The 23,183-nt window shown below is 43.8% G+C and overlaps 1 protein-coding gene across 2 annotated transcripts in view; it reads left to right on the top strand.

Annotated features, from left to right (window-relative positions):
• LOC143974564 (neuronal acetylcholine receptor subunit alpha-7-like) overlaps positions 1-23,183 on the top strand; it is a 290,385-nt gene that overhangs the window by 182,124 nt on the left and 85,078 nt on the right. Inside the window, exons 5-7 of one of the 2 annotated variants that reach the window (XM_077476094.1) lie at positions 7,894-7,973; positions 8,683-8,850; positions 14,912-15,106. In XM_077476094.1, the coding sequence (XP_077332220.1) occupies positions 7,894-7,973; positions 8,683-8,850; positions 14,912-15,106 (443 nt within the window). The remainder of the gene's footprint in view (positions 1-7,893; positions 7,974-8,682; positions 8,851-14,911; positions 15,107-23,183) is intronic. The other variant, XM_077476095.1, reaches the window with a different exon arrangement.

Below are 23,183 nucleotides of genomic sequence, written 5' to 3'. Positions count from 1 at the left end.
TATTCACTTTTTTTTCTTCTTCAGTTACTTCCTTCTTTGCAGGCCTAGGCAAATTATGTCATATTCCCAGGAGTCTTGAGGAGGGGGGGGGGGTGGGAGTGATTCTCTCAGCTTAGCACAGCCTCCTGTCTGCATGCCTGTGCTAAGGGCAGATGGATTCCAGGAAGTAAATGCCACATGAATCACCTGCCCTTACTCAAGATGGGCACAGCCAGAAATGCTAGGGGGTGTTTTTCAAAGTGCTTTCTTTGCAAAATAAAGCATAGACACATGGATGAATAGGTGAGTTGGCTTTGAATATTAAAAATGAATTAAAGAGCGTTTTTGGTTTGTGGTGCTCAGATGCAGTGTAGTTCCACTTTAAAGAGGTAGTGACAAGTCTGGTGTTGGCGTTCTTAAAGGACATCAGATGTTTTTATTCTCCCCTAGAATACATGAGCAATTAACAGGGGGCAGCCCCACTGCAAGGGATACTTTTCACGTGTCCTGGAGTTGGGCTTTAAAGTGATTCTAAAGCCAAAGGGTTTTATACCTTAATTCATTACCAGCATTCAGGTAAAAAAAACTTCCACTAGTTGTTTTCCCCACCCCCCTCCCTAAATACTTGCCTGAGTTTAAATCTGTGCCTGTCTTCTGCAGTGCCGGTTATCTTTCCCTGCTCTCACAGGCACAGAGATAGCAGAGTGAGCCATTGGCTCCTACTGCTGTCAATGAAATCCTGTAAGGAAGGAGTGAGGGTCAGGAAAGAGCCATGCTGTTTGTGTCTATGGACACACACAGCCCGGCTTTGGAATATGCCCTCACAAGTGTCATGGGGGCACTCAGGGAAAAGAAGAGCAACTGCAGGGGACCCCAGGAAAGGAGAAAAGAGGGCCACTCTAGGCAAAACCATTGCACAGAGTAGGTAAGTATACATCTCTTGTTTTATTTGAGGTAAAACAATACTATAATATAATAAATAATATGTACTATAATACATGTGTGTATATATATATATATATATATATATATATATATATATATATATATATTATACACACTCACACACACAGGACAGAGGCTGTACAGGACAGAGGCTGTGGATATGGTACAATACATAGGCTGTGGACATGGTACAGATGTCAGAGTCTGCGGACATGGTACAGATGTCAGAGTCTGCGGACATGGTACAGATGTCAGAAGCTGTGGAGGAGTCTTACCAGGCTGTGATGAGTGCCACTGTTGCTTTACATATAAAAATTACGCTGCCCAGCTCCACTATGCGCAGAGCACACTCCAGCTCCCTCATCACACTATACAGGGTTAATGTTCCTTTATTGTATGTGATGAGGCTGAGGCTTTAGTGGAGGAAGAGAGCAGTGCAGCTGGCTGGAGCATGAAAACAGGTAGGTGAAAGAGGCTCCCCCTTCCTCCACCCCCCTCCCCCATACACACACTGCAAGATTGGACTTTATTTTCATTTCCCGGAGTTGGGCTGTATTGTGGCACCATATCCTTTGCTGTTAATGCTCAAATTATTGAATATGTTAGGAATATACTGGTACTTTTCAGGTGCTACAGAGATGTATTCTACATACACATCATATTGTGTGAAAATGCATCCATGTATCACCTGAAAAGTCCCAGTATATTTCTAATATATTCAGGAATTTTACTTTCACTTTCACTATACCTGCTCTGCCAAGGTACAGGACAAGTTTACAGCACAGATTTGTACAGTGTGGAAGGTAAAACAATTGTGACTCCTTGGGAGAACTCTGGTGACTGTTTTATGGGTAGCAGTGATCGCTACTGTTTTGTCCTGTTTGCTCTGTCTTTCCCCGGTGGGGGGGGGGGGGGGGGGGGGGTGGAGTCTCGGGTGCTGACACAAGCACAAATCAGAGATCAAGTTTCTACTTTCTGGACATTCCTCTGCATGCTCACAACCCGCTCCTCCCTTGTCCATTGGCACAAGGGGTGTCTTATCTAAGCAGTGACAATGTATGGGCTCCTAGGGTCCTGCTTCTCCCTTGCTCAGCCCCGTGACAGCTCATTGTCCAATGTGCACTAGTTGTCAGCGCTGACATTTCCCATCCTTCCTCCAGCTAGCTTCTCTCCTGCTCAGGACTCAGAATTGGCACCACAAATTCATCTTCTCTGGAGCCAATGAGAGAGGAGGGGTGTGGATTAAAGGCATAAGACCCTATCCCCATACGGCAATTAGCATATAGTGATACATCTCTTCTATTTACACACAGCCACAGGACGGCACCGCTGCACCCGATAAGAGACTCGGTGCTACGGGCCCCAGATTCGGAGCTATAGCCCCTGAAGCCACCCAATAGCGATGCCACTGCTTTGCACATCATTATTGTTCTTTGTTGTCTTATTGGTGTTGATTTACTTACGGCAAATAGACTTTGGACTCTGCAAGAGCAGTTACCCCATGAGCTTAATAAATGAGCAGAAGCTCTGCAGACTTCTATTATCCAATCATGTGCAAGCAAAACTGCTGTGTCATTTTATTTTCCTTGCATGTGATTGGTTGTTCTTTGCAAAGTGAAACTTTACCTCATTTCGACCCCTTTCACACCGAAGGCGTTTTGCAGGCGCTAAAGCGTAAGAAATAGTGCCTGCAATCCGCCCTCAAACTGCTGCACCATTGTCTCCAGTGTGAAAGCCCAGAGTGGTGCGCTGGCAGGAAGTCAGGAAAAGTCCTGCCAGCAGCTTCTTTGGAGTGGTGAAGGAGCGGTGTGTTTACCGCTCCTGCACCGCTGCTCCCCATTGAAATCAATGGGGAAGCGCTGCAAGACCGCTGGCAAATTGCCGCTATTGTGGCGTATTGCGGGCAGTTTTAACCCTTTCTCGGCCACTAGCGCCCCGCTAGCGGCTGAAATGTGCTGCAAATCCGACTGTAAAACGCAGCTAAAAATAGTGGCATTTTACCGCCGACGCTATGTGCACGGCAGTGTGAAAGCCCTCTTACTAAGCTCTGAAGCAACTGCACTTGCAGAGTGCACATTCTATTTTCTTTTGGTAAACCAACCCCATTGTCTCTCCTCTGTTTACCTTGTCTTCATCAGTGAGCAAAAGTCTGGAAAGCATTATATCTCTGTGCACCATTCAAAAATACCTGTTCAAAAAAAGAAAAAGTCTGCTATAATTATTTTATACAGTTTTAACTGCACACCTTATTTTCTATACAATTGTTGTTAACCCTGGTGATTAATTAAAAAATTTTTTGCAGTGATATTTCTCTTCATTATTTAGTTCCTTATTTACATAAGCAAGAGCCTACAGTGCAGATCTGCACAACATTCAATCTTCCATACAGCATTAGTCACCAAAAGAATATGCTTTACCTTTCAATCTATTCACCTTCTAAAACAAACTCTGCCAAACGCAATGGTTTAATATGGTATTGTCAATGAAATAGCATGGTATGTGAGTGCCAGTTGACAGTTGCCAATTACTGCTGATTTTGGAGGATTTGTTCTGATAATGCACCTACTTTTCATTAATGCTGGGTGTTTTGGTGCAGGTCGCGCCTGTTTGGAGTGACAGTTGTGAGATAAATTATAGATTTTTATGTCTAGGGATTTCACAGATGTCTCATATCTGGGAGGGTTTGTGTGTCTCTTGTGTTGCCTGTGTGGAAAAGATTTTGCAATGTCCTGGTTGTCACCTATCAGGGATGTCTGTAGATCACCGTTGTAATTTGCCCTGTGGGATGAAGTTTCATCACCTGTCCCCAGACTGTGTGAGTGACAGATGTCACGTGTCGGGAGTTTGTGTGAAATGTGAGTATCATTTCATCTGTGTGTAGCTATGACTCCCTGCTCAGTGATGACCTGCCCGTAACTGGATCTGACAACTCACTGACATACCAGTACTGATAAAATAGACTATATTTAAGCAAGAATAAGCTTTGCAAGTTAGGTTCTGTTTAAACAGATGTTGCAATGTTATGGCTAATCCAATTTAAAACAAACTAAAACAATTATAAGGGTAACAGGTAAATGTTCTTTCCCCCAGCCATAACACACTAGGTGAGCAAAAAATAAATGACACTGACACAGCAATAACAGCAGTAACTAAAATAAATACCAGATAGTTCAAACAACAGTACAAAAATCGGTAAAGCCTATGTACTATGTACAGGCCCTTTGCAAATACTGGCTAGTGAAACAATAAACCAACCTGACGGCGGTGGGACCCTTAAACTTGAATAGGAGTAATCACCCTTAAAAAAAGGGTACCTGTAATCTGCAACAAAAAGAGAAATGTGATGCAATCTCCTCTGGTAGAGCTCTGCTGGTGGTAGCAAAGCTTCAGTGTTAGCGAACCATTACAATACACTGTGGTAGACAAAAGTCCACCAATGCTGTGTACATGTCCTCCTGACATTAGTCTGTCCCCTGAGATCAATCCAGTTATTGCTCCATGAATTGTTTACTATTTCTGCAAGAACCCCTAACTGGGATCTTGATTCATGTGTATATGTTCTGGTAGGCTTACCGATATGCAATACAACTTAGGTCACCCACTTGATTGCTTTATTCTGTCTAAAAATGCTTTATATGTACTACTATCATTGCAATTGGCTTCACTATAAGCTTTAACCATAGATAGGGGTGATGCCATCCTGTTGTACCGCCACCTTATAGACTGTTGCATTCTGCTGCAGAAACTATGATGTAGTGGGTTGAATGAGCTACCACAAATAATATCCAACCCTCTGGATTATGCATATAGTAGCATAATCATTGCATATGCACTGTAATTTTTGCAACCTGTGTTTCTTTTATCTGTGAGATACGTATGAAGCAAAAGAGAATTTGTAGTCAATTGGATTCAGTTAAGCTTCAAGAATACATGAATATTTCACAGCTATATTATAAGACTACACTTGAAACTTAATTGTCAACTTTGGGATTTATTGTTGTTGCTGTGGTGGGAATTCTACATTTAATTTACTCCAGTAAAGAGTGTGGCTCTGATGTATGGACTACTTTTGTATAATAAGCTCTCATTGTCTATGGTAAGTTATGTTATCAGAGATCAGTGTCTTGGTTTAAATCGGATATGGCACAAATGTCCCGTTTAGATAAGAACAAAGAACATATAGGAGATGTGGAACTTTAAAGGTGTAAATCATTAGAGACAACAAGATATAAAAATATATACAAATTTTATTAAATTAACAACATCTTTAAAAATAATGCATACAGTATAGTCATGGCCATGGAGGTGTGCAGGGCATCCTATTATGGACAATGATTTACTGAAATCACGTTCATGTTATCTACATGTTTTGCCGTATGGCTTCTTCAGGAAAGAACGTGAGAATTCATTGAATAACGAAACCTATAATTCAACAACTTTTAGTTGTGCAACAAAAATAAAGAGAATACAAATTAATTGTCAGAAACCATGAACCAGACCAAGACAGAAGTACAATTAAATCACACTTGTTTATTAATAAAAAATAAAAAAAGTAAATAGAGTAAGCATAGTCAAAGCATAGCCAGAGTCCAGTAACCGTATCGAGTAGTCAGCCAGGCCAGAGTTCAGTATCCAAATCGGGTAATCAGCCAGGCCAGAAGACAGGGACCCAAGTAGAGGAACAGCAAACAGGATAAGGAGCCAGAAGGGATGTCAGCAAGCCAGTCTTTAAACAGGAACGCAGGAGATGATTTCTTGTGATGTGACCAAGGCGAAGGCAGAGCTGAAGTGAGCTGGACATCTTTAAGTTGGCAGGTCAGACGAGCATGATCAGGAACAGCTGGGTAACTGTGGAGAGAGATGAGAGCTGGCAATTAGCCGACAGCTGAGCTGCCAGCCCAGAGAAGGAAGGGCTAAGCCAGCCCTGACATTAATACAACAAATACATATATATATATATGACTGCACTTCAGTGGGGGCACACATTCATTCTCCTATACAGTACAGACCAAAAGTTTGGACACACCTTCTCATTCAAAGAGTTTTCTTTATTTTCATGACTATGAAAATTGTAGATTCACACTGAAGGCATCATAACAATGAATTAACACATGTGGAATTATATACTGAACAAAAAATTGGGAAACAACTGAAAATATGTCTTATATTCTAGGGTCTTCAAATTAGCCACCTTTTGCTTTGATTACTGCTCCGCACATTCTTGGTATTCTTTTGATGAGCTTCAAGAGGTCGTCACCTGAAATGGCTTTCCAACAGTCTTGAAGGAGTTCCCAGAGATGCTTAGCACTTGTTGGCCCTTTTGCCTTCACTCTGCGGTCCAGCTCACCCCAAACCATCTCGATTGGGTTCAGGTCCGGTGACTGTGGAGGTCAGGTCATCTGGCACAGCACCCCATCACTCTCCTTCTTGGTCAAATAGCCCTTACACAGCCTGGAGGTGTGTTTGGGGTCATTGTCCTGCTGAAAAATAAATGATGGTCCAACTAAACGCAAACTGGATGGAATAGCATGCCGCTGCAAGATGCTGTGGTAGCCATGCTGGTTTAGTATGCCTTCAATTTTGAATAAATCCCCAACAGTGTCACCAGCAAAGCACCCCCACACCATCACACCTCCTCCTCCATGCTTCACGGTGGGAACCAGGCATGTAGAGTCCATCCGTTCACCTCTTCTGCGTCGCACAAAGACACGGTGGTTGGAACCAAAGATCTCAAACTTGGACTCCTCAGACCAAAGCACATATTTACACTGGTCTAATGTCCATTCCTTGTGTTCTTCAGCCCACACAAGTCTCTTCTGCTTGTTGCCTGTCCTCAGTAGTGGTTTCCTAGCAGCTATTTTACCATGAAGGCCTGATTCACACAGTCTCCTCTTAACAGTTGTTCTAAAGATGTGTCTGCTGCTAGAACTCTGTGTGGCATTGACCTGTTCTCTAATCTGAGCTGCTGTTAACCTGCGATTTCTGAGGCTGGTGACTCGGATGAACTTATCGTCCGCAGCAGAGGTGACTCTCGGTCTTCCTTTCCTGGTGTGGTCCTTATGTGAGCCAGTTTCTTTGTAGCGCTTGATGATTTTTGCCACTGCACTTGGGGACACTTTCAAAGTTTTCCCAATTGTTCGGACTGACTGACCTTCACTTCTTAAAGTAATGATGGCCACTCATTTTTCTTTACTTAGCTGCTTTTTCTTGCCATAATACAAATTCTAACAGTCTATTCAGTAGGACTATCAGCTGTGTACTGTATCCACCTCCTGCACAACACAACTGATGGTCCCAACCCCATTTATAAGGCTTGAAATCCCACTTATTAAACCTGACAGGGCACACCTGAGAAGTGAAAACCATTTCAGGTGACTACCTCTTGAAGCTCATCAACAGAATGCCAAGAGTGTGCGGAGCAGTAATCAAAGCAAAAGGTGGCAACTTTGAAGACCCTAGAATATAAGACATATTTTCAGTTGTTTCACAATTTTTTGTTCAGTATATAATTCCACATGTGTTAATTCATAGTTTTCATGCCTTCAGTGTGAATCTACAATTTTCATAGTCATGAAAATAAAGAAAACTCTTTGAATGAGAAGGTGTGTCCAAACTTTTGGTCTGTACTGTATGTTCTCATTGTGTATATCATGGCATATCTTTTCTCATATTCTCATATTTAGGGTTTCATGCCTAAAAGTAAAGTAACATAAGAACTGCCATTTATTCATTTTGAAAATATTTTGTTGGGTCCCAGGAATATTTTATGTGTGTGGTTTTATCGTTATGCAAATGTACTTAACACATATTATTAAAAGCTATATATTATGATATTTGTGGTCCTATATCTCATGTAGATGGTACCTGACAAGTAAGTATCTGTGTATTAGTCTGTATCACTCAGCACAGGCATATTGCCCCTAATCGCTACCACTGTCCTTTAACTCAATTTCTCCGTTTGTGTTTCAGTGCAGATGAAAGATTTGATGCAACTTTTCATACTAATGTCTTGGTCAACTCTACTGGTGCCTGCCAATATATTCCACCAGGTTAGTGTTAATCTTTAGCCACCACAAAATAAACTTTAACTTAAGAATGATTTTTTTTTGGACGTGTGACTCATTTTTAAATCTTTGTTTTTTTTGTTTTTTTTGTTTGTTTTTTTAATAATGTAAAATGTTTAGCAAGGGTACCTTAAAGCAAACCTGTCACTGGAAAAGCATGGACCCTGCCATACCTTACCTCTTCCTGAAAATGCTAGTTGTCAGGGTGCAATGCCAGGAAAAGCTTCATTAGCACTCAAGGTTTTCACTTTGACATACCTGACTGTCTTATGCTGAGTCTGTATTCTGAGGGACCTCTCTTGTTCACTGTGTTCTTGAGTGTATACTGTATTTTCAGACACATAGGCACAATGCAGTCTGAACCCTGCTGACCGCACACAGCCAGCAACCCGAATCACAGTAAAGCTGGAGCTTCTTAGCTGCCCACTCTGTCCCTTAATGCACATTTATCACTCACTATGGTCCCAGAACCACCAATCTGCTCCTAGCTTTAGCCTTAGTCTCAGTGCAGTTTTTGACCCTACTTCCTCCAAGATCCCTGTTCTTTTGAGTTGCTCATAGATGAAAACTTCAAAAGCTATACACTACTTACTTATGAATCTTAAGCATCATACTTTACAGTTAATAGAAAAATGATTACAATGATAATAACTCAATACATTAACTTCATTTATCTTAACTTACATTTTTTTAGGAATTTTAAAGAGCACATGCTATATTGATGTGCGGTGGTTTCCGTTTGATGTGCAAAAGTGCAAATTAAAATTTGGATCTTGGACTCATAATGGATGGCTACTTGATTTACAAATGTTGGAAGCGGATATTTCAAATTACATTTCTAATGGAGAATGGGATCTAGTAGGTGAGAAAGCTAAACAAAGCCTTTTTTAATTACAATAACAAAATACCCACTTAAGTAGCTAAGAGAATGTTATACCTTTCCAATATTTGTTGCTATTGGGTCAACTTACCTGCAGTTATATGGCAGTGTCATCATTAGGATTATACAGACCATTGGTGACTGGTGCTCAATTTTCTTGGGGGGGGGGGGGCGGCCCACAGCCCCTCAGCCAGCCAGCCAACTGACCACTGACCTCCGGCTTTAATCATGTGCTTCAAAATGTTTTTTTAAATAATTGAAATCCATGCTTCCAGCACCCTGTATGTAGACTAGGGGCCGGGCGCATGGATTGGGGGGCAGCGCCACTGCACCCCTAATAGACGGGTCGCCACTGCTACAGACACAACCTTTGCTTATGGTTACAAGTAAAGTTCTACCATTATCTGAAAGACACAAAAGATACGTCAAAGGTCTGTTCATACATACAAACAAGAAAGAAAGATATAATAGGCAATTGTTGTTATTCAGAGAGTTGATAGCTTCATTGCCTTGTCCACATTTGATATTTGGCCAGATCAAGCTGATTCAAGGCCTATAAGCTGGCCATACATGTTACAATTTCTGATTCAATTTCCTTTATATTTATCTTTAATTATGTAGTACCTGCCTGATTGCATACAAATTGAAAATGTAGGTTTGGCCTCATATTATATGCTTTTGTTAAATTTAAAGGAACATTGTACAAGAAAATTGTATAATGGATGGCCAGCCTAAGGATGGCCAGCCTAAGGATTTCATAGAATCTTATCTGATCTGCTATCTACCTGGTAATTAGAGCATAATATAAAAGAAAATTAGTTTTAAAATATGTTTTCTTCTTTTAATAAGCTGATACTGGTTTATGTTAATGCATAACAATTATAGCTCTCTTGTTATTTTAACTTCATTTTTGGTGAATTCATATTAATTCATTATTGCTATATTTCCTTGTGCATTCATTTGTGTTTAAAACTGGACAGATAATGTACCAGGATCTCTTTTACCTTTGACACACATTTAAGTCAATGCATATACATTTACAAACCCAGATTTCCTTGAATGCATGTTTAAATTTCTATACACTTCATAGCATTGATTTGAAATGTAACTGAAACCCTTTTAGCACCATCTGTCATTTAGAGCCTAATTCTTCAAGAGAAGGAAGGAGAGAATTTTCACATAACCTATTTTAAGCTGTTCAACACTGACTTCCATCATATATACAGTAAGAAACTGAGCTGTATTGAAAGATACACAATTTTAGGTGTATTGCCTTCAGAATTATCGTTTTAGCATTAAGAATTTTGGCAGGAGTGTTGATGATGTATTAGAAAATGTATTTTTGTTAAAGTTTAGGGAACACTAAAACATAGAACTGAGAGGAGTTTATTGTGTTGGTAAGTAGGGATGGGCCAAATGGATCCCTGTTCAGTACACACCAGAACTTCTGAACACCACAAAAGTTCAGACACGAACAACGAACCCCATTAAAGTCAATGGGACCTGACCATCAAAAATCAAAAGTACCCATTTTGAAGGCTCATATGCAAGTAATTGGGCATACAATGGTTATAGGGGTCCAGGTCCTGCCCTGGGGGACATGTATCAATTAAAAAAAAGCTTGTAAAAAACATAATTTTTAAATGAGCAGTGATTTTTTTTTTTTTTAAGTGAAAGCCTAAAAATGAAAAATTGGCAGATCTGTACCATGCCTAAAACCTGCTGCAGCAATAATTGCATTTATAAAGCCAAAAAAATGAAATTTTCCCTGCAAACTGCCTTTATTTTACCCAGTGTGTATGATGAGGTCACAATGTAGTGCACTGGGAACAAGATTAGAGATTTTTTTGGATATATTCTGGTGTCACTTTGACTTTGTATAGAAGTAATGTGTGCCTAAAAATTGATCTTTGGGTGTCGGTGGCTCCTTCCCACTGTAACCCTATAGAGGTAATCTTGATGAAAGCAAGAATTGTCCTTGCTGTATAAAATTGCAATGATATGCACCTGTCAAACAGGTGCAGAAAAATTGGTCATTGGGTGTCGGTGGCGCCTTCCCACCATAACCCTATAGAGGTACTCTTGATGAAAGCAAGATTTGGCCTTGCTGTAAAAAAATGCAATGATATGCACCTGTCAAACAGGTTGGGTTCTGGAAAGCTCTCCATCTCTGTTTTGGCCCAGAGGTAATCATCCACCATGGGATGCAGACGCTGCAGATGGGATGTGGAAGCTGACAGCCCTGGGCGGCAAGGACTAAAAAAATTCTGAAATGCCTAACTTAGGTGGAAGCCTTTTACAACACTCCTCTCTTGACCAACAGAAGACTCAAAACTACATTTTCCATGACACTGTAACCTACTGGAGTCAGGAAAACCATTAAAATCCTCTTTAACATGTCCTCAAGAGATTTTATCGTCTGCACTCTGTGGGGATGGAATGAGTTCTGAGACCTTCCCCTTATAATGGTGGTCAAGGAGGGTTGCCAACCAGTAATCATCCTTCTCCTTTATGCCACGCATTCCTGGGTCCTTTTGCAGGCTTTGAGGTTTCCCATGAGGTTGCCCATGTGCCTCAAATTTGCTGTAACTTGAGAAGCAGACTTCTCTGGGTCACTCAGGATGACAGCATCTGGAACTTCCTCTTCCCAGCCACAAACTACTGCCAAGGGTCCTGGGGTTGGAAAGCCAACGCTTACAGATTGACGCATGTCTTCCTCTTCTTCAAAGCCTATGAAAGTGCTAGAGTCTTCCTCCTCATTCTCCTCCCCTCTCTCGTTCTGTGTGTTCTGTGACATAGGAATGATTGTGTCTGGGTAAAGTGGGCCTTGAGAGGAAAGGAAGTCCTCCTCTTCCTCCTGCTGCTCTGCCTCCATAATACCACACAGAGTCTGCTCCAGCAGGAACACAATAGGGATTGTGTCACTGATGCATGCACTGTCATGGCTCACCATCCGTGTGGCCTCCTCAAATGGTGGCAGTGCATGTATCCTTAATGATCAGGCATTGGCGTGGGGAAAAAAAGCTGAGGCGGCCTGAGCCTGTGGTTGTGCCATATTCACACAGGTACTCGCTGCATGTATAGCCACTAGACATGTGCATTCGTTTTCATCTGATTGCATTTTCATCCAAATTTCTGGTATTTTCGTTATTGTTTTAACAAACGATAATTAACGTGCAGAATCCAAAAACTGAAAGATCCAACATAAACAAGTGCTTTATTTTCATTTCCATTGCGACAACAGTTTGATATGGATAGGAGATACGACATGGCGCTGACAATAGCGATCTGTGTCCATCTAACCTGTGGTCGAATGTGCCTAAACTTAGCTATATTAGTCCAAGATTATTCTACATGGAGAAAAAAGATTTGACATAGAGAGAAAAGATTTGACATTATAGAGACATTAGCAAAAAAGGTTGAATGTGCCTAACCTAACTCTATTAGTACAAGATTATTCAACATAGAGAGAAACGATTCTACATGGAGATTCGACTAAGTCGCCACAAGCCCATAGGCTATAGAAGAATTCTAATGTTGGTTGACTAGTAATAATAATTAATAAATATAATTATTACTAGTGTCATACAACTTTAGAATTCTACTATAGCTTGTAGGCGGAACATTCGACCGGAAATGTACGATTGCGGCATCATACAGTTTAGCTGCTCCATCGAATCTTCTTAGAACATTCGACAGACACCATAAGCCTTCAATGACAGATTCGACCTTAATTATTTTGGATTTTTGGACAAATGCATTTTCTAAAGGAAAAAAAATATCTGACGAAAAATAAATTCAGAAACAAAATATCTCAGTGTGCACATGTCTATTAGCCACTGCAGCATTGACAAAGTCGATTTCCACCTGGTGGGCATGTCACAAATCAAGTGGTTTACAGGCAGGTGGATTTCCCGCAAAATTTCAGCCAATCGAGCACTGGCTGTGTATGGCCGCTTGAAATGGCTACAGACTCTTCTGGCCAGCTTTAGCACATCTTGCAAACCTGGGTACGCATTTAGGAAACGTTGCACCACCAAATTGAGGACATGTGCCAGGCATGGCACATGTGTCAACTTTCCCTATCTAAGGGTGGACAGGAGGTTCGAGCCATTATCGCACAGTACCATTCCTGGCTCCAGTTGGCATGGTGTGAACCACCTCTGGGCCTGTCCCTGCAGAGCTGCAAGAATCTCTGCTCCGGTGTGGTTCCTGTCCCCTAAACACACCAGCTGAAGCACTGCATGGCACCTTTTAGCCTGACTCTGAGAATATCCCTTTGAACAATTAGGGGGTACCTGATGTTCATAAGACAATTCTGCAGAGAAGGGCATGGAGGTGGATAAGGAAGAGGAGGAGGAGGGGGTAGAGCTCACAGGTCTGGCATCATTACCACCAGCTGTATGGAGAAGTGGGGCCACAACAAGCTGCAGCACAGAGCACTGTCCTGAATCCTTTTGAGTTGCAAGCAGCAGTACCCAGTGTGCTGTGAACAAAATATATCGTCCTTGTCCATGCTTACTGGACCACGTGTCAGCAATAAGGTGAATTTTATGGCTGACTGCCTTACCCAGTGATTCCAGAACATTCCCTTCCATGTGATGGTATAGAGATGGAATGGCCTTACATGAAAAGTAGTAGCGACTGGGAACCTGCCATTGTGGTACAGCACATTGTGCGAATTCACGGAAGGGGGCTGAAAGGCAGAAGTTGGAGAGCCAACAGCTTTGACAAGCTTACATTTAGACACTGGGCTTATGGGTGGCAGGGACTGTATTTTTTTTCTGCTGCAGCAGATGGGGCAGAGAAATTTTCCAGCTGCAGTCTACAGCTGGTGGTGTGCTGGCAGATGTCCTGCTAAGATCAGGGACACTCTGTGCTATACCCTCATCCCTGTCAGTGGAGGCTTCTGAGAGGTAATGACTCAGTATAGCAGGGGCAGACTGAAGTAGGTAAGGAAGAGGAGGAGGAGGGACAGATTTGTGCCCCTTTTGTGTGGCTTTTAGGTGTTCTTGCTAACGGGCTGAGTGGTTGGACGTTAAATGCCTTGTTAAGCATGTGGTACCCAAATGGTTGGTGTTTTTTCAACGTTTGATGCATCTGAGACACAGTTTGCAGATAGTAACGGTGCGATCTGCTGCAGATGTGCTGAAAAAGGCTCAGACAGCTGAGCTTTGGGGAGTGGGACGGGAGATAACAACTGCAGAATGTGATGGAATAGGATGGCTGCTCTTTACTCTTTCTTGATGTCGGCCTCATTGGGGTTGTGCCGCCTCACCTTCAGTTTCCTTCTCTGCTCTATCTGGCCCCCAAGTCGCATCAGTGACCTCATCATCATCATCTCCATCTCCTCCATATTCATCATTACCGCTGGAGACAACTTGGCAATACGCTGCGGCTTGGCAGGAATAAATGTGGACAAGGAGGCCACTGTAGGTTTGGTCAAGATGTCAACACAGTGGAAGCATACAGATGACAGCCCTCTGATCACTCTCCTTTCTCATCCAGCACCGTCAACATGTTTTTCTGCATAGACTTAACCTTCATTTAAAGGTTTAATTGGATAAGTAACAATTAAAAATAAATGTAATGTTTTAACTAACTGCATCAATCGATCTTTTATATACTATGAGCAGCTCTGCTTAGAAAGCAATCCGTTCCCATTTTTTTTTGTCAAAACCAAATTGAACAAGGTGAAGTTAGAATCTGCTTGGCTACCATGCACAGCTGCACCAGATTAGGCAATCTCCAGTTTTAGTAAACCAACCCCGGAGATCAGATTACCATAGCAGAGAGAATGCCCAATGGAAATCTAATCTCAATAGGTTTTAGCTATCCTCTAAGCCAAAGAATGAGCCAAATGTTATAGCCAAATATAATAGCTGTGGGTGATATCTGTGGAGCAGGTTCCAGTCAGGTCCTTACCAAAGGATTACTTTCACTGAAAAGATCTTACGTTTTTTCTTACAATGGAAAATTTTCTAATGCTGTGGTACTGGTAATGATATGTTTTTTTTTTTACAATATCTTCTACATCTTGTAGATGTGCCGGGGAAAAGAAATGAACTATATTATGAATGCTGCAAGGAGCCATACCCTGATGTTACCTACACAGTGACCATGCGTAGACGCACTTTATACTATGGATTAAATTTACTGATACCGTGTGTCCTTATATCTGGGTTGGCATTGCTTGTTTTCCTCCTGCCCGCTGATTCAGGAGAGAAGATATCTCTAGGTGTGTAATGTATTATTTAAGTAATAATGGAAAAGATACATAAAATAAGTTCTCAGTTTCAGAATTGTGTCTTATAATATTCAATAACAATATACCAAATATTGCATACAAATAGTGAAAACATATGGTGAGAAACAATCCCCAATGTAATAAATATGTGAAAATACATGAATATAATGGGTAGAGACACAAGTGGAAAAATCCTAGTGTAGAGTCCACCACAAGAAACTTGTTGCTCAGAAGTGGGGTACAACGCCCTTGGCAGGCATGTAGAACATCAGGGATCGTGTGTCCTCCACCCAAGTTGAGGGGTATGCACTCTTACTGGAAGTAGTGCACTCGAATGTCAGTGACAATGAGTGAATAATGCGAGGATAGCCCAATCAGCTGACTTTCAGAAACAATCCAGGGGATCCAGCAAACTCCAGGGCAAGATCCAGGAAATTGTGCAGGTAAATGTAAGGCTGGAACTCAGATGTTAGGCAGCCAGATTGGAAAGCCAAAAACTCTCATACAAGGGGATATAGAAAGAAAAAATGCCTCCATATGGTGTAGGTCAAAAAGGTGGGTTTTTGAAAGCTTGTTCTCTGCTTTCAGCTCCCCACATTGCTTTTGTTCTGTGATCAAAGTTTTACTTTTATGGATGTAGTGTATGTTGGTTTTTTCAATAAAACCCACCTTTTTGACATACACAATATGGAGGCATTTTTTCTTTCTATAGCCCCTCTGATAAGAGTTTTTGGCTTTCCAATCTGGCTGCCTAACATCTGAGTTCCAGCTTTACGTTTTACCTGCACGATTTCCTGGATCCTGCCCTGGTGTTTGCTGGATCCCCTGGATCATTTCTGGAAGTCGGCCAAACGTGCTATCCTCACATGATTCACTCGTTATCACTGACATTCGAGTCCACTACTTCTGGTAAGAGTGCATACCCCTCACCTTGGGTGGAGGATACACTATCCCTGATTGTACCCCACTTCCGAGCAACAACTTTCTTGTGGTGGACTTTACACATTAGTTTACCTTAGGATTTTTCCCACTTCGGGAATTCCCACTTGTGTCTCTACCCATTATATACATGTATTTTCACATTTTTATTACATTGGAGATTGTTTCTCCCCATATGTTTTCACCATTTGTGTGCAATATTTGGTACATTCTTATTGTTTATTGCTTTTTATTCTTTAACGCTAGTGATGGCCGAACGGTTCGCCCGGCGGTCGTTTCGCGGCGAATTTCCGACTTTCGCCGTCCGCGGGTTCGAACGCCTTTTTCCGTCGTTCGCCCCGGCGGACTTACGTGTTTAATGTATACAAGAACTTTAACCTTTCGTGACACGTTTATCATGTGTTACAGGACAACCAATTGAGACATGACAGCTCATGGACACTTGGACATTCCCCCTAACCTATAAATACACCCGATCCGGTGGCCATTTTACATTCTTTCTTCTGTCACTGTAGGGAAAGGATCCTGTGTGGAGTAGGGACAGAGAAAACGCTAGCTATTTGGTACACAAAAGTTCTTTTCAGGACTGGTATAGGTGTTAGGTCAGCAGCCTGAGTTTCTTTTGTCAGTTTAGATAAAGGGACAGAGCGCTGTATGCTGCTATTTTAGGGACAGCTCAGCCAGATTAGTCTTTCTTCATCATCATCATCATCATCATCATTAGCTGTTACTATCAGGTCCACAAAAGAGCTGTTCCAGCTAATCGTTCCAGCCTACTCTTTTTTGCCAATTTGTATAGGGACAGGCAGGAAGCAGTGTGTCAGGCAGTGAGGATAATTTTAAAGACTTGCTGTTACTATTAGTTCCACAAAGGTTCTTTTCAGGACTGGTATCAGTGGTACGGTAATAGGCTTGTACACGTATAATATTCTTTCTTCCAAATATAGAAAGAATATTATACTTGACTGCTGCCCTTCTGCTGCAGTCTGCTAATCATTCACAACTCACTTGTTCCACAAAAGTTCTTATAAGGACTGGTAACTTGGTCTGTCTAGGGTGCTACGGTACATAGGCTTGGGTGCGGTACAGTCTGCTGTTCTGTAAGGACCGCTATCGGTCCACAATAGATAGGGTTGCCGTGCACTACTGCTGACCGCTGCCCTATACTGCAGCAGTCCTTCAGCGGTATAGGGACTGACGCACAGTCTGCTAAACACTAATACACAACCTGCTTGGTCCACAAAAGTTCTTATAAGGACTGGTAACTTGGTATAGGGTGCTACGGTACATAGGCCTGAGTGCGTTACAGTCTGCTGTTCTGTAAGGACCGCTATCGGTCCACAATACATAGGGTTGACGTGCACTACTGCTGACCGCTGCCCTATACTGCAGCAGTCCTTCAGCGGTATAGGGACTGACGCACAGTCTGCTAAACACTAACACACAACCTGCTTGGTCCACAAAAGTTCTTATAAGGACTGGTAACTTGGTATAGGGTGCTACGGTACATAGGCCTGAGTGCAGTACAGTCTGCTGTTCTGTAAGGACTGCTATCGGTCCACAATACATAGGGTTGCCGTGCACTACTGCTGACCGCTGCCCTATACTGCAGCAGTCCTTCAGCGGTATAGGGACTGACGCACAGTCTGCTAAACACTAATACACAACCTGCTTGGTCCACAAAAGTTCTTATAAGGACTGGTAACTTGGTATAGGGTGCTACGGTACATAGGCCTGAGTGCGTTACAGTCTGCTGTTCTGTAAGGACCGCTATCGGTCCACAATACATAGGGTTGCCGTGCACTACTGCTGACCGCTGCCCTATACTGCAGCAGTCCTTCATTGGTATAGGGACTGACGTACAGTCTGCTAATCACTAACACACAACCTGCTTGGTCCACAAAAGTTCTTATAAGGACTGGTAACTTGGTATAGGGTGCTACGGTACATAGGCCTGAGTGCGTTACAGTCTGCTGTTCTGTAAGGACCGCTATCGGTCCACAATACATAGGGTTGCCGTGCACTACTGCTGACCGCTGCCCTATACTGCAGCAGTCCTTCATTGGTATAGGGACTGACGTACAGTCTGCTAATCACTAACACACAACCTGCTTGGTCCACAAAAGTTCTTATAAGGACTGGTAACTTGGTATAGGGTGCTACGGTACATAGGCCTGAGTGCGTTACAGTCTGCTGTTCTGTAAGGACCGCTATCGGTCCACAATACATAGGGTTGCCGTGCACTACTGCTGACCGCTGCCCTATACTGCAGCAGTCCTTCATTGGTATAGGGACTGACGTACAGTCTGCTAATCACTAACACACAACCTGCTTGGTCCACAAAAGTTCTTATAAGGACTGGTAACTTGGTATAGGGTGCTACGGTACATAGGCCTGAGTGCGTTACAGTCTGCTGTTCTGTAAGGACCGCTATCGGTCCACAATACATAGGGTTGCCGTGCACTACTGCTGACCGCTGCCCTATACTGCAGCAGTCCTTCATTGGTATAGGGACTGACGTACAGTCTGCTAATCACTAACACACAACCTGCTTGGTCCACAAAAGTTCTTATAAGGACTGGTAACTTGGTATAGGGTGCTACGGTACATAGGCCTGAGTGCGTTACAGTCTGCTGTTCTGTAAGGACCGCTATCGGTCCACAATACATAGGGTTGCCGTGCACTACTGCTGACCGCTGCCCTATACTGCAGCAGTCCTTCAGCGGTATAGGGACTGACGCACAGTCTGCTAAACACTAACACACAACCTGCTTGGTCCACAAAAGTTCTTATAAGGACTGGTAACTTGGTATAGGGTGCTACGGTACATAGGCCTGAGTGCGTTACAGTCTGCTGTTCTGTAAGGACCGCTATCGGTCCACAATACATAGGGTTGCCGTGCACTACTGCTGACCGCTGCCCTATACTGCAGCAGTCCTTCATTGGTATAGGGACTGACGTACAGTCTGCTAATCACTAACACACAACCTGCTTGGTCCACAAAAGTTCTTATAAGGACTGGTAACTTGGTATAGGGTGCTACGGTACATAGGCCTGAGTGCGTTACAGTCTGCTGTTCTGTAAGGACCGCTATCGGTCCACAATACATAGGGTTGCCGTGCACTACTGCTGACCGCTGCCCTATACTGCAGCAGTCCTTCATTGGTATAGGGACTGACGTACAGTCTGCTAATCACTAACACACAACCTGCTTGGTCCACAAAAGTTCTTATAAGGACTGGTAACTTGGTATAGGGTGCTACGGTACATAGGCCTGAGTGCGTTACAGTCTGCTGTTCTGTAAGGACCGCTATCGGTCCACAATACATAGGGTTGCCGTGCACTACTGCTGACCGCTGCCCTATACTGCAGCAGTCCTTCATTGGTATAGGGACTGACGTACAGTCTGCTAATCACTAACACACAACCTGCTTGGTCCACAAAAGTTCTTATAAGGACTGGTAACTTGGTATAGGGTGCTACGGTACATAGGCCTGAGTGCGTTACAGTCTGCTGTTCTGTAAGGACCGCTATCGGTCCACAATACATAGGGTTGCCGTGCACTACTGCTGACCGCTGCCCTATACTGCAGCAGTCCTTCATTGGTATAGGGACTGACGTACAGTCTGCTAATCACTAACACACAACCTGCTTGGTCCACAAAAGTTCTTATAAGGACTGGTAACTTGGTATAGGGTGCTACGGTACATAGGCCTGAGTGCGTTACAGTCTGCTGTTCTGTAAGGACCGCTATCGGTCCACAATACATAGGGTTGCCGTGCACTACTGCTGACCGCTGCCCTATACTGCAGCAGTCCTTCAGCGGTATAGGGACTGACGCACAGTCTGCTAAACACTAACACACAACCTGCTTGGTCCACAAAAGTTCTTATAAGGACTGGTAACTTGGTATAGGGTGCTACGGTACATAGGCCTGAGTGCAGTACAGTCTGCTGTTCTGTAAGGACCGCTATCGGTCCACAATACATAGGGTTGCCGTGCACTACTGCTGACCGCTGCCCTATACTGCAGCAGTCCTTCATTGGTATAGGGACTGACGTACAGTCTGCTAATCACTAACACACAACCTGCTTGGTCCACAAAAGTTCTTATAAGGACTGGTAACTTGGTATAGGGTGCTACGGTACATAGGCCTGAGTGCGTTACAGTCTGCTGTTCTGTAAGGACCGCTATCGGTCCACAATACATAGGGTTGCCGTGCACTACTGCTGACCGCTGCCCTATACTGCAGCAGTCCTTCATTGGTATAGGGACTGACGTACAGTCTGCTAATCACTAACACACAACCTGCTTGGTCCACAAAAGTTCTTATAAGGACTGGTAACTTGGTATAGGGTGCTACGGTACATAGGCCTGAGTGCGTTACAGTCTGCTGTTCTGTAAGGACCGCTATCGGTCCACAATACATAGGGTTGCCGTGCACTACTGCTGACCGCTGCCCTATACTGCAGCAGTCCTTCATTGGTATAGGGACTGACGTACAGTCTGCTAATCACTAACACACAACCTGCTTGGTCCACAAAAGTTCTTATAAGGACTGGTAACTTGGTATAGGGTGCTACGGTACATAGGCCTGAGTGCGTTACAGTCTGCTGTTCTGTAAGGACCGCTATCGGTCCACAATACATAGGGTTGCCGTGCACTACTGCTGACCGCTGCCCTATACTGCAGCAGTCCTTCAGCGGTATAGGGACTGACGCACAGTCTGCTAAACACTAATACACAACCTGCTTGGTCCACAAAAGTTCTTATAAGGACTGGTAACTTGGTATAGGGTGCTACGGTACATAGGCCTGAGTGCGTTACAGTCTGCTGTTCTGTAAGGACCGCTATCGGTCCACAATACATAGGGTTGCCGTGCACTACTGCTGACCGCTGCCCTATACTGCAGCAGTCCTTCAGCGGTATAGGGACTGACGCACAGTCTGCTAAACACTAACACACAACCTGCTTGGTCCACAAAAGTTCTTATAAGGACTGGTAACTTGGTATAGGGTGCTACGGTACATAGGCCTGAGTGCAGTACAGTCTGCTGTTCTGTAAGGACCGCTATCGGTCCACAATACATAGGGTTGCCGTGCACTACTGCTGACCGCTGCCCTATACTGCAGCAGTCCTTCATTGGTATAGGGACTGACGTACAGTCTGCTAATCACTAACACACAACCTGCTTGGTCCACAAAAGTTCTTATAAGGACTGGTAACTTGGTATAGGGTGCTACGGTACATAGGCCTGAGTGCGTTACAGTCTGCTGTTCTGTAAGGACCGCTATCGGTCCACAATACATAGGGTTGCCGTGCACTACTGCTGACCGCTGCCCTATACTGCAGCAGTCCTTCATTGGTATAGGGACTGACGTACAGTCTGCTAATCACTAACACACAACCTGCTTGGTCCACAAAAGTTCTTATAAGGACTGGTAACTTGGTATAGGGTGCTACGGTACATAGGCCTGAGTGCGTTACAGTCTGCTGTTCTGTAAGGACCGCTATCGGTCCACAATACATAGGGTTGCCGTGCACTACTGCTGACCGCTGCCCTATACTGCAGCAGTCCTTCAGCGGTATAGGGACTGACGCACAGTCTGCTAAACACTAACACACAACCTGCTTGGTCCACAAAAGTTCTTATAAGGACTGGTAACTTGGTATAGGGTGCTACGGTACATAGGCCTGAGTGCAGTACAGTCTGCTGTTCTGTAAGGACCGCTATCGGTCCACAATACATAGGGTTGCCGTGCACTACTGCTGACCGCTGCCCTATACTGCAGCAGTCCTTCATTGGTATAGGGACTGACGTACAGTCTGCTAATCACTAACACACAACCTGCTTGGTCCACAAAAGTTCTTATAAGGACTGGTAACTTGGTATAGGGTGCTACGGTACATAGGCCTGAGTGCGTTACAGTCTGCTGTTCTGTAAGGACCGCTATCGGTCCACAATACATAGGGTTGCCGTGCACTACTGCTGACCGCTGCCCTATACTGCAGCAGTCCTTCATTGGTATAGGGACTGACGTACAGTCTGCTAATCACTAACACACAACCTGCTTGGTCCACAAAAGTTTTTATAAGGACTGGTAACTTGGTATAGGGTGCTACGGTACATAGGCCTGAGTGCAGTACAGTCTGCTGTTCTGTAAGGACCGCTATCGGTCCACAATACATAGGGTTGACGTGCACTACTGCTGACCGCTGCCCTATACTGCAGCAGTCCTTCATTGGTATAGGGACTGACGTACAGTCTGCTAATCACTAACACACAACCTGCTTGGTCCACAAAAGTTCTTATAAGGACTGGTAACTTGGTATAGGGTGCTACGGTACATAGGCCTGAGTGCAGTACAGTCTGCTGTTCTGTAAGGACCGCTATCGGTCCACAATACATAGGGTTGACGTGCACTACTGCTGACCGCTGCCCTATACTGCAGCAGTCCTTCAGCGGTATAGGGACTAAGAGTTTTGTCACAGGGTGATTTAAAAAATGACAGGCAGAGGAAGAGGCAGGCCCTTCCGCAGGGGTGGTAGGGGTAGGGCAGGAGCAACAGCCTTGAGCCAAAGTGGGAAGTTGCAGAAGGTGCGTTCAATTACTTTAAAGGACGCACCAGACTTGGTTGAGTGGCTCACTCAGCCTTATTCTTCTGCACCCTCCTCATCCTCTCGATCTGCACCCTCTTCTTCACTCTCTGCTATGTGCACCCCCAAAGACACTACCACCAACAACACCACCACCACCACATACCTTCCGCTTGAGTGCAAATGGGGGCCTTCATGCTCCAGTGTTTTAATAGGGACCCCCGTATAAAAAGCATGAGGGTCAAGGACCAGTACTGGGTGGCAACGTACTTAGATCCCCGGTACAAACACAAAATGGCGGAAATGTTACCGCCGTCGCAGAGGGCTGTCAGAATGCAGCACTTCCAGGCCTTGCTTCGAGAAATGCTGCATTCTGCTTTTGCGTGCGCTGGCAGAGGAGCAATTCCCACTCCCAGAGAAGGATTTGCGGGTACCAATCCAACAGCGCCTGCAAGAAGAGGCCGGTTTGAAGATGTGTTGGTGACTTCGGATATGAGGTCATTCTTTCAGCCGACCCATCGACAGGTGTCAT

This window comes from Lithobates pipiens, unplaced genomic scaffold (assembly GCF_037356315.1).
Source record: "Lithobates pipiens isolate NorthernLeopardFrog02 unplaced genomic scaffold, aLitPip1_a1.2 Scaffold_13, whole genome shotgun sequence".
Classification (NCBI taxonomy): domain Eukaryota; kingdom Metazoa; phylum Chordata; class Amphibia; order Anura; family Ranidae; genus Lithobates; species Lithobates pipiens.
The sequence above is the reverse complement of the archived record's forward strand: the minus strand, read 5'-3'. Positions and strand labels throughout refer to the sequence as shown.